The sequence below is a fragment of the Balaenoptera acutorostrata genome, chromosome 3 (assembly GCF_949987535.1).
Source record: "Balaenoptera acutorostrata chromosome 3, mBalAcu1.1, whole genome shotgun sequence".
Classification (NCBI taxonomy): domain Eukaryota; kingdom Metazoa; phylum Chordata; class Mammalia; order Artiodactyla; family Balaenopteridae; genus Balaenoptera; species Balaenoptera acutorostrata.
The window spans coordinates 151261752-151274181 of record NC_080066.1 but is presented as its reverse complement, the minus strand read 5'-3'; the positions used below and the strand labels follow the sequence as shown (position 1 = coordinate 151274181).

The 12430-nt window shown below is 45.3% G+C and overlaps 1 protein-coding gene across 4 annotated transcripts in view; it reads right to left on the bottom strand.

Annotated features, from left to right (window-relative positions):
• The window catches only part of RGS6 (regulator of G protein signaling 6), a 597551-nt gene that overhangs the window by 73253 nt on the left and 511868 nt on the right, over window positions 1-12430 (bottom strand). For all 4 annotated transcript variants that reach the window (XM_007184397.2, XM_057544118.1, XM_007184399.2 and 1 more), the window contains exons 8-12: window positions 12199-12275; window positions 9414-9495; window positions 7901-7975; window positions 6335-6433; window positions 4633-4694 (exon numbers count right to left, since the gene is read on the bottom strand). In XM_007184397.2, the coding sequence (XP_007184459.1) occupies window positions 4633-4694; window positions 6335-6433; window positions 7901-7975; window positions 9414-9495; window positions 12199-12275 (395 nt within the window). The remainder of the gene's footprint in view (window positions 1-4632; window positions 4695-6334; window positions 6434-7900; window positions 7976-9413; window positions 9496-12198; window positions 12276-12430) is intronic.

Genomic DNA, 12430 nt, shown 5'->3' with positions numbered 1-12430 from the left:
GGTGTGATCCAGGCAGTGACGGGCTAGAGCTCAGTGCCACTAAGGGTGGGGAAACATAGCAAAATATAGAGACTTTTCAGACAATTTTGAACTAAAACATATAGATTTTTGCATTCTCAAAGTTGGTTTGTCCAGTGCTGTAAGGCTGGGGTGAATAAAAAGTGGACCCCTTGAGGACTCTTGCAAAGAAGACTAAGACCTCATCTATTTGGTGACTTCAACTACTGAGGAAACATAGGTAAGATAAGTGACCAAAAGGGGCTCTGAGCAGAGTCTACAATGAAATAAACTCTATGCCCCAAGGCTCACTGTCTGTTATTTGGAAGAGCACACCTCATGAAGACTCTTTCCTCTTGCTTTAGGATGGAGATTAAAGAACTTGATTATTTGATTTCCTGGTGTGGTAGATCAGTTTTAAAAATGGAGTCTATTTCCCCAGCCCTTGAATCTGATCTGAGATTGTGGCTTGCTTTAGTCAATAAAATGCAGCACAAGTGTCAGAGTGCCACTTCCAAGCCTCAAGAAGCTTTGCATGCTTCTGCTCTCTTTCTTGGAATCCTACTATCCCCAGGTGAACAAGGTCAAACTAGCCTGCTAGAGGATGGGAGACCATGAGAAGGACTGCCCAATGGTCCCAGCTGAGGTCATCCTAAACCAGCTGAACCAAACATGTGAGAGATCCCAGGCAAGATCAGCAGAGCAGCCAACCCAATCCATGGAGGCACACAGACAAGAGGGTGGCCCAGTGGACACAGACATGTGTACATAGACATATGAGCACACATACTGGCACATAGACATGTGAGCAGTAGTAAATGCATGTTGTTTGAAGACACTCAGTTTTCAGGGTTTTTTTTTTTTTAGGTGGTTTGTTACTCAGCAATAGCTAACTGATACACCTGGCCTGGTACAGGTTGGAAATGGGAGTTGTTTAGAGATGAAGAAGGGCTATTGGAGATAAGCCATGTTGACAGGAACAAGAAGACAAACCAGCAACTAAAAATCATAAACAGAGACTCAAAGAACATAATGGTCTGGGGCCGTTTAGGGAAAGGGAAGCATTTTGTGGCACTTGATTCTGATCACTGACAGAGTTTTAAAGCACAAAATAAGAACACTGACCCTGAGTTATCCAGAAAACCTAACTGAAATGCAGCGTCCTTTCTTTAAGAAGGCAAGGGCATGTTTAAGAAATATTTTCATTCAACATAGTTAAAATGAAAAGCTTAAGGTGTTAAGCATTATTTATCTGGAAAATTCATCTGTGTGTGCAGGGACCATACTTTCTGAAGCAAAAATTGGGTGACATTTCAAACAGACTTTTGTGCTGCTTCCAGGAAATGTAGTTTGGTTGCCATGATGTTGCAGTTTTGGGGACATTTGACCACTCATGGGGACAATGAGACAAAATAGGTGAAATCAGGATGACCCAAGCAAGTCTGTGCAGAAGAGCCAACCTCTTCACGTACGGCCCCTCCTTCCTCAAAGGTGCCGGGTTAGTGGTGCCACAGGAGGCACCCAGGGGAGACACACAGATTGCAGGCTGCAGGGCCAGCCTTCGGCAGCCTGCGGGGCTCTCTGTGCTGGAGACTGAAAAGAGAGAGGGTGGGAAGAATTTCACTAACACGTAACTGCCATCTGCAGGGCCAGCCTCATTCCTTGGCCTGCCCTCTGTTCCTCTGGACACCACACACCCAGTTCAAGCAATTCTGCTACTTTCCAAAGCACCACACTGGAAAATAATAACAATCGTTCACATTCATTGAATGCGCTGTGTCAAGGACTGGATCAAGCTCTTGCCGTGGATTCACCCATGAACCCTATTAGTTAAGTACTACTGCTCTCTCGCCTTTCAAGAGGTGGAACAGAGGCCGAGAGAGGTGAAGCAAATTGCCCTAGGTCACACAGTTAGAAAATGGCAGAGGCAGAATCCAAACCCAGATGACTGGCTCCGCACCCACCCCCTAAATTGTTCTGTTCTTTTCTGCTCCTTCAGTTTGCAAAGTTTCCTTTTTCTCTTCCCAGCTGGGTCTGGCTGCACCCTTTGACCCAGCCTTGACTCTTGCTTTTTTTAGAACTGGACCTTTATGATCACCAGCCCTCCTGCCCTCTCCACAATTTCAGTTCTCAGGGAACTAAGTGAAAAACGATGTGCACCTGTTCTCAGGGGGCTGCGGTCCTTTGCCTGATGGCCTCGGGCTAATTACCACCCTCACCTGGAGCAGGCCCAGGGAACCCAGATCCGTCAAGGGGAAGTGGCGCCCACCTGAGATAGCTCAGCTGTCACCTCTGGCGAGCAGAGCAGTCGCACCCAAGGCCAGCTGCCAGCGCCACCTCCCTGTCCCCACCCCCGCAGAGCTGCTGACAGAGACCAAGGCTCCAGGCTGCTTTATCTCCTGCTAACACCCGTCTCCTCTCCCTCCTCCTCTATCTGGGGGTTTCCTGGTGGCTCTAATGAAAAACCCTTGTGTCACATTGAAAAGTTGCCAGTTATTGCTGCTGGGAATAAAGTGCAGTCTCTGCTGGGTGGAGACTCATGAAAGCTTCAAGCTGCGGAGCGAGGAGTGCAGGGTTGGCATGAATAATCTCTTCAGTGTGAGCAGCCTCTCAAGCATAATTAGATGGTACCGGTGGTAAACAAACCAACAATAGGCGCGTCCAGCTCCCCTCCCCCACCGTGGCTGTCTCCTTTCCCGCCTTGCACACCTGCACAGCTGGCCTCCCTCATCCTGACTGGTTTGGGATCTCTCCCTACACCCCAAAGATAAGACCAAGCTGGGTGTCCCCTTTGAGGTGAGCTCTCAGGTCACTGTGAGTGGTGGGCAGTGGCTTCCCCAAATCCTTGGAGACCTAGTCAGTCCACCGCAGAGAATTCAAACTGCAGGTTCCTCGACCTACTCGGAATCACTGAATCCAATTCCCTAGCACTACGGCTTGGGAATCTCCATTCTTAACCCCCTTGTTCACCTGGATGATCACGCTCAAAACCACTGACCCTAGCAACCAGACCCAGGGAAAGATGCTCCTGCATACATGCTCTCCTAGGACTGCGAACTTTAAAGTGCCCTTGCAAGGCTAGCTCTGACCCTCACAGTATCCCAGGACAGCCATTTCTGTCCCTTTTTCACAGAGAAAGAAGCTTGTAGTTCCTCACAGACTATGACACCAATGGAGTCAAGGTCCTCCCAGCTATCTCACTAACAAGCACTCTTCTGGGACAAAGGCAACCACAGTGAGATCTAAAAAGCAACCTGAGAGGCTGTACTCCGGAAGCCCCACATTATGATAGTGGGGTGCGGTGGCGCCCCAGCCACCAGGCTAAAACTGTGACCCCAGAACACTCGTCTAGATGCGAGCTCCAGCCATGGCAACCTTCTCAAGCACGTGCACTGGGGAAAATGGGAATATCAGTGATTCTCCAAGGGGGTCGATTTTGTCCCCTCCTGGGGACATTTGGCAACGTCTGGAGACATTTTTGGTTGTCATAAACTGTGAGGTGGGGTTTTGGCATCTAGTGGGTAGAGGTCAGGGATGCTGCAACACATCTTATCATGTACAGGGCAGCCGTCTGCAACAAACAAGTATTCGGCCCAGAATGTCAATCGTGACACTACTGAGAAGTCCTGGAATAGATACAAGATGCCATTAAAGAGATGAGCCCATATCCAGGGATGTCCTTGGCCACCTGAGGGCAAAGTGTGAATTCCGGTTTGGCGTTGGGTGTGGAGTGTTCTTTGCCTCAATCTGCTGTTATTTATCTAGAAAGAAGATGTGGATGAACCCAGGGGCCAGCAGAGAAAGGTTTACAGGTTGAACACACAGCCAGCCCTCTGCGTGAGGTGGGCTTAAAGGACCCACTTTACTGTTATAGCCAATAAATAGTAAGACCGGCTTAAGCCCTTGAGCTATCAGATACTGGTCATTGCTTTACCAGTGGCATATGGATGAATAAACCTTCAGCTTGGGGCTGCTTGCTCAGAGTTATTCCATACAGACTCCCCAGGTGGTCTCCCCTCTTCACGGAGAGTTCAAACACAGACTGTTTCGTTAACAAAATTGAGTTTCCCACGAGTTAACAAGGTGGAACCAGCTCCTGGTGCAGATTGTAGCACAAATGCCCTGGCGGAAGCCAGGCTGGAGGTCCCAAATATTTTCTTTACAGTTGATTCCATGCGGTTGGCTGGTTGATGGTGTGTGGAAGTGGAACGTCTCCTGATGGACCAGTCCCCTCCTGTTTGCACAGCTAGCACCTCAAAGGGTATACGTAATTTCTTTCCCCTTATAAAGTGAATCTGGGCATTTTATAGCCGAAAAGGGAGCAATTCCATTTGAATTAATCAAGAGGCTGAAGGTAAAAGTGCATTAGGTAGCTTTTAAGGATGTTCTTCCTTGATTGACAAGGTCCCTCGGCCACCCCCCTGAAAAGCTTTAGCAACAGAACATTTCTTGACATCACTCAAGGGAGGTCTGCTATCTTAGCTGTACTCACACAGGGTCTGTAGTTTTTTCACCCATCAGTTTAAGAAATGACTGTGGTTTGCCTCTTGGTACACACTTGTTAGCCATAACCCTGTAACATTTCTCCTTTGTTAAATTAGAAGAAAGTAGTAATATTATTAAGGGGAAACATACCTTTCAGCCACTTTGGACATTTTTAAACGATGCCTGTCAATCTGTGCATTCAAAAATGTTATCTGGGGAAAGGCAGAACAGAAGTGTTAAGACCAAACTGGAATTTTTTCCCCCCCTTCACCCCAGGAACCCCAAACCTGTATTTCTACCAAGATCCAAACACCTCCTCTGGACAGACTTCTCCAGCCCTCCAACTCGACACTCCAGCAACCATTTTGTCCTTTTGGAAATTCCTACCACACTAAGAAACACACTCTACAATTTAGCCTACGTCACATATTCTCCTGTGTTGTGTTACAGCTTAAGTCTTTTTTTTTTTTTTAATAGATCTTTATTGGAGTATAATTGCTTCACAATACTGTGTTTCTGTTCTACAATAAAGTGAATCAGCCATATGCATACATATATCCCCGTATCTCTTCCCTCTTGCGTCTCCCTCCCACCCTCCCCATCCCACCCCTCTAGGTGGTCACAAAGCACCGAGCTGATCTCCCTGTGCTATGCTGCTGCTTCCCACTAGCTATCTGTTTTACATTTGGTAGTGTATGTATGTCCATGCCACTCTCTCACTTTGTCCCAGCTTCCCCCTCCCCCCACCCCTCAAGTGTCCTCAAGTCCATTCTCTATGTCTACGTCTTTATTCCTGCCCTGCCACTAGATTCATCAGTACCATTTTTTTTTTTTAGATTCCATATATATGTGTTAGCATACGGCATTTGTTTTTCTCTTTCTGACTTACTTCACTCTGTATGACAGACTCTAGGTCCATCCACCTCATTACAAATAACTCAATTTCGTTTCCTTTTATGGCTGAATAATATTCCATTGCATATATGTGCCACATCTTCTTTACCCAGAAGTGAATGAAAACTTAAATATAGTATATATTCTACAAAGCTTAGCAACAGCATGGCGGTAACACACACACCATAAGGATCTGGTTTGGCTAATCTCCAGTGATCTCCTACCCAACTTTCACACCTACATCATGCCCATGTGCTTGGTGTACTTAACTGGCACTGAGTAGCTATTTTCCATACATCTGTTTCCTTTTCCCCACCCAATAATAAAATTGTCAAGGGAAGGCACCTCACAGTTTATGCCTTTGGGTGCCCCCTAGAAGCCAGTAAAGCATAATATAAAGTCAAGTCACTTCATTACCAGTGAACCCCTGGAAAGCAGTAATGTAATTAGGCATTGTCTGTGACCTGGGTTGACCAGTTAACTCCTCATCATGAAGGAAGATAACATGGAACCAAATAATGCTGAAATGGCATTGTGGGTAGGGTTTGCTTTATCTGTCAACCTTCGTTTTGAATCAGAGCAATAAAGTTGGTGGTCCTGAGCTGGCTTACTCTGGAAGTGCAATACAATTTTAAGGACCCTGTGACACGAGTCCCTCCTGCCTCCAGCTCCCACAGCGTCTTGGGGGAAACCCGACTGCGGCAGTCAGCCCATGGTGTTGGGGTAACTCATTTATGTCCTTTTCTAGTAACTGCTGGAGTAACTCGGTGGAGAATTTGTCTTCTCGAGCCTCCGTGAATTATTCACACACAGCGCCCAAAGGTTCAAGTCACCCACAGCTGGGTTCCACCGTGCTTTCCAGGAACTCAAAGCTCACTCAGCCTCCAGAGGTGGACATTCAAAAGGTTTTCAAGCTGGCCACATCTCCTCCTTAGAGTGCAGTGGCCCATTCATTCACCTGTTTCCGGATGTCCTCTTTTGTAGTTTTCCTGATTGGCTGACTGGGGACGTGCACTGGGCTTTGCGACTGGGATTCTTCCGTCACGCCATACACTGACTAGAGAAGAAACAAGAATATTGAATCATGCACCCTCAGAGTTGAAGGGGGTCCGAAGGGTCAGCTAGTTCAAGCGCTCATCTCATGCTTCCAATCCCCTCCGTGACATCCTGACAATAAGGGAGTGGCCTCTGCTTGAAATTCTCCAATAATGGGAACTCTGCCTCTTGAGGCAGCTGGTCCATCTTTGAGTTACCACTATTAGAAAATCCTTCCTTTCATTGAGTTTAAATGGTCTCCTTGTATATCAGTGTTTCTCCAAATACAGTCCATAGACCATCTGCAAAGAGTTATCTTGGGTACTCGGTAAACAAGTACATTGCCGAGCTCTACCCAAGACCTCCTGAATCGGAATCTTCGTGGGTGGGGTTCGGGAACCTGCACTTTTATCAAATGCCCCAGGTGATTCTGAGACACAGGAAAGTTCAGGAACAATTCCTGAAGATTATGCAGGAAGATAAAGATCCCCTCTAGATTTTCTGTTTGTCAGCAGATGACATGCCTGTCTCGTACAAACTTGAGATGGCAGGGTTTCCGATTTTTTCCTTTTAAGCTGACCAGTTTTCTGGACACAGATTTTCCACTTGCCCACAGCTATAGCTACTTTTTAATCTGTTCCTTTTGTGAGAGACAGATTAAAGACAATCTTTGTTCTGGGAAAGAAATAAAACACTGAAGGGTATGCAATTTATAGCTGAAATCTATAAAATCAAGAAAGGCTCAGGGTGCATGTGGGTTCCATGAAATTCTGGAATATTAGAATTAGGGGGCCTTTAAAGACTAAATGGGGACATTTTAAGACTAACATTGAAGTATAATACAGTGGGCATCAATATCTCAATGAAGAACAAAATATATAAGTAAATTCAAGAAGTTGATATATACGTCACGTCACATATATATTGATAGAGGAGAGAGAGCCACTGCCCCTTCCAGTATAGTGAAACACAAATGATCACTGGATCTTTCACAGTGGGGTGAGATGGTGATTTGACTTTGGGAGATCTAGCTATACTAAAAGACTTGCATTTGTGTCAAAGTACCAAGCTGGCCTTCGCCTGTGGTGTTGCCCTACTTATGTTTCCCTTCCTCTCTGCTGTCTCCCCAGAGCCAACTGCTACTTACCCTTTAGATCTCTGCACCCTCGAGCCTGCTATGGAAACCCTTGGGAAGCCCCGGGTCTGGCGCACCCTCCTGGTCTTCCTGAACTGTCCCGTACTTCCCACCGTTGCCTGCTGGCTTGCTTCATGCCTACCAGGCTGTGGGCTTTGTAAGACTTGCCACTATATTTCCGCAGCCAGAACGGTGCCAAGCACACGCCAGCCACTCCATAAATATTTGTAGAATCAATGACATGGTTTCAAAGGATGAAACGGGGAAGAACTACAAATAGTAAATTATTATTTGAACAGTACCGCAAATGGAAGGGCGATCCCAAGAATTTTTAATTCAGCTAAACTAGCGAACCTTTTTAACCTTTTGCGGGTTCTTCAAACGTCGACATTTTCTGATATCCATTTCTGTTGTGTTCACACAGCCTGGCTGAGAGAAAAAATCATCATATAAATTACTAAGTGAAAATCATACTTTCCAAGTTGGCTCAAGTGACACCATCAGAACCAATCTTTATCTTTTCCATTACAGATAATACATGCCTACCCCCATTTTGCCATTTACAGTTTTTTTTTTTTTTACAAAGGTGTTTCACCTTCAGTATGTGTTCCTCCACAGAGTTCTCATATGAATTAAAACAGCTTACCTCATATTACCTAAGGATGATAAGTAGAGAGTACAGTGTACAGTTTATAAGAGTAAACTTATTATTTAAATTGGCGGATGGCTTCAGTCAGAGCCTTTGTTCTTTCATATACCTAACCATTTAAAATCGCTCCACTATCAGGATAGGGAATTTCTTTTTTTTTTGGTTTTGCTTTTAATCAGACTTGAGGAAGGCTGACATAGTTTATTCGTTTTAGTTCCATTTCATGAGGAAAATGTAAGATTTATTTTAGTAATACAAAATTAGAAATGCGTGAAACCTCGTTATTCGTGGATTTTGTATTTGTGATTTTGCCTACGTGCCAAAATTTATTTATAACCCCCAAGTCAGGGCTTGTGGTGCCTTCATGGTCGTTTGTGGACGTGCTCAGAGCAGGAAAAATGTTGAGTTGCCAGACCTGCGTGTTCCCGGTGAGGTGCCTTCTTATTTCATCTCATGCTGCAAACAAGTGTCCTTTGCACAGTCTATTTAGCACCATTTTTACACATTTTTGTGTTTTTGTTGGTGATTTTGCCCAAGCCCAGTGCTGATGTGCTGTCGAGCGTTCCTAAGTGCAGGAAGGCTGGGATGTGCTTTATGGAGAAAATAGGTATGTTAGATAAACTCCATCTAGGCGTGAGCTATAGTGATCTTGGCTGTGAGTTCAATGTCAGTGATCAACAATATACATTAAATAAGGTGTCTTTAAACCGAAACACACTTTAAACAAGGTTATGTATTGATCGGTTGATGAAAATGTGACTGGAGGCTTGCAAGAACCTAACCCTGTATCTCTCCCAGGATAATGGTTCAGCATCCGCTAATTCAGTGTTCTCGGCGACTTCATAGAACATAACCACTGTAACAACAACGGTTGAATTTGAAAGAGAATATTCTAGAAGTTGGAATTGAATGACAGTAGAAATGGAAATTGCTTAATTTAGGACTGGAAACTTCAGGGCCCAAAGTTCCCCAGGTGGAATTCCCACAGCTCCCCATTTCCAATTCCATATTTTCATGGATGAATAATTTTTAAAAGGTGGGACTGACATATATTCCAGAAAATCTACTGAGATGATATGAATGAATGGCAAAACCAATTTCACAAAGCTTAGCAATTTTCTTAAGAGTGAGACGCCTGGTGGCTAAAGACAGTCTTTTCTTTTAAGCGAAGGAAGAGAGAAAATGTAAAACTTAGAGAACTAAGCAGAGCTTTCTCACCACTGGCCTGTGGACATCCCAAAAGGCTCGTTCTTGACTATCCAAAATTTTCCTCTCTGTCTTGTCCTTTTTCCGATCAATCCTGAAAGAGTGAAAAAAGGGAAATCAGAGGCTTTTAATTCTGTTTTTCCTCCTGATCCATGTGTCAGCTCTGTTCTCCCTTTTTTAGGAGCTTAGTGTGCACAGGGCTCTTGGCACCTGTGTGGTCCCTGCTTTCTGCAGAGCTGTACAATACAGGTGTACAGTTCCCTCAAGGAAACCTCAAGAAGCCCACACATGGTAAGAGAGCTTGTTTTCAGCTAGGTTGCAAATGACCAATTATGTGTAATGAACAGGGTGAGCCTAATGAGGGTTCAGGAATGCAGCTGTCCATTTGAATTATTAAGATTTGGATTATTAAGAGCTGCATAAGTTGTTGACATGCCCCGCATCAAAGTGGCTACTATTGCATATTCAAATTATGGGAAGGAATATAACCATAGGCTTGTAGTGTTTCATCCTCAAATTTGAAAGTTTGCTTTAGATTCAGAATCAATAGAAATGTCTTCAAAATGCTGCAATTATGTGTTTTAAAAGTCACTTAAACCATCTGGCTTCCTAAAAGCAAAGTAATAACCCTAATGTGTGACAAGATCCAGAAGGCAAATATCACTGGCCTCAGCTGGGGGAGGTACAAATTGCAAGACAGACAGACAGACAGACAGATTCTTTATGTTGTGATCGCATAGATAAGAGCCTTAAAAAAAAAAAGCCTGTATTACTTCATATTATCTAAGTAAAAAGTAACTCAGATTAATTGCTTTGTAACTGCTGGTTCTTGGCTCTCTTGGGAGAACTTTAGTTTATTGGACTGAAATAAAGTCATAATAACCCTGTGATTTCTGTGATAGTTATTGTGTACTTAAATGGCCCACAATTATAATGTAATCACAGAGTTCATCAAAAAAGTGAATCGAGAAATACCGTATATGTACAAAGTGGCACTTTTCCCTCCTTTTATAACATTCGATGCTGTGTGATCCCTAAAGTGTTAATCAGCCCTCCTCTTCACTTCCCGGAGGCTTCTGAGTGGCTCAATCCTGCCTCCTTCTCACCCACTCACCCACCCTCCCGCTCTCTCCTTCCTCAGGGGCCAAGGCTCTTCCTGATGCAGCTCAGCATCCAGTGTCTGGTGTCCACCTCCCTCGGGGGTCTTTGGGAGAACCGGGGTGGTGGGCAGGCCTGTGGATTCATGGGTGGGGGGTAGAGACTGCAGACGGAGGGGGAGAGCGATGACACCATGAGGCCCACTGGACCCAATGACCTCAAGTCATTGCCATCTGTGACCGTACCTGTGATCAATGTCACCCACACTGCCCAGAGAGCGCACAGGGGGTCCTCTGAAGACCCACGGGGGCGGCTCAGGTGCAAGTGGTGCCCAGAGAAAAGGTACCCACCTCCTCCCAGCTCAGCATCCCTTTCCCACCCCCTCCTCTGTCCCATTTCTTCCATTATCACTTGAAGCTAAATCAGAGCCCATTGCTAGAAAGGACAAGAGAGAACCGCACCTGAGCAAGTCCATTTCCCAGAATCAAAAGGATCTGGTTGATGACCATGTCTGTGGGGTGGGGGACATTTACTACCCACTTCTCCTGTTTCCTTAGACAGGAAGGAATTTCCACTACACTCTCTGGGAAGGAAGAATATGGGAAAAACACTCCAACTTTCTCCTCCTTTCATCTCTTGTAGACTTAACTTATTGGCAGATTTGAAAGAAGAAGTTTAGAAAGCTGGGGCTTCCCTGGTAGCGCAGTGGTTAAGAATCCACCTGCCAATTCAGGGAACAAGGGTTCAAGCCCTGGACCAGGAAGATCTCACATGCCGCAAAGCAAGGAAGCCCATGCGCCACAACTACTGAGCCTGCGCTCTACAGCCGGTGCTCCGCAACAAGAGAAGGCACCGCAATGAGAAGCCTGCACACCGCAATGAAGAGTAGCCCCCGCTCGCCGCAACTAGAGAAAGCCCGCGTGCAGCAGCGAAGACCCAACGCAGCCAAAAATAAATAAATAAAATAAATAAATTAAAAAAAAAAAAGAAATTCAGAAAGCTGAGGTCGGTCCTTCTGGGCCCTGTCTGGGTCAGCCTATTCTCAGGACACCTGTTCTCTGCGTGCAGTAAACTTACAGGGCTGGACTCTGCCCTGAGGTGCGGACGGCCCTGCAGATACCCAGCTCTGCCCAGGATGTTTAATTCCAGGGTAAAGATCTGTGGTCACAGATACAAAATCAAGTCCTATAACTAGTTTATCAGTAACAATCTGACATTTCAGACTCCAAATGTCTGACTTCTGTGCCTTATTTTTGATTACTTCTGAACCCCTCCCCTCGGGAGATACGGTGGAGGGGCCACTTGTTGGCCTGCCTAAAACTCCAGTATGTTTTCCTATGAAGACGAAATTTCCAGACCAACAAGTAAAGTGGGTCTGATGGTTTTTAGCCTCTGAGCACAGAAGAAGATTTGGAAATCTCCTTGGGAATTAGGTACATCTTCTTAGAACCAGAGTTCTACGTTTGGGAGGAACCCCATTGCCTGCTGAAACACACACTTTGGAAATTGTTTTAGAGTGCCATGGGTGACAGAGGTGCAACTTATCCATCCTGAACTTGATTTCTACTCAGTTGCTGTCACGAGAGAGACAGTGACTAACCACAGCTGGCTGGCCATGGAAGGAAACCCCACTCTCACACCACCTCTGAATTCCAGAGAGTTTTTTCTCTTTGCAAGGGTCTCTATTAGGTTCACCTACTTTACTTGTGCTTCTGCTTGCATAAAGATGAATTCCCACTTCCTTGCAAAGGCCCTCTGGAGTCTTGCTAAGTTTTCCTAATGAGAAATGAAAATCAACAAGAAGGCATTAATCATCGTAAGTTTGCACATCGACAGCTATGCTTATTACAAGGCAGCCATCTATTTTGGTTATTCCCAACAAAACAGTAGGGCCCCACTTTAAATCCACCGGACGTAAACCCAATCTTACT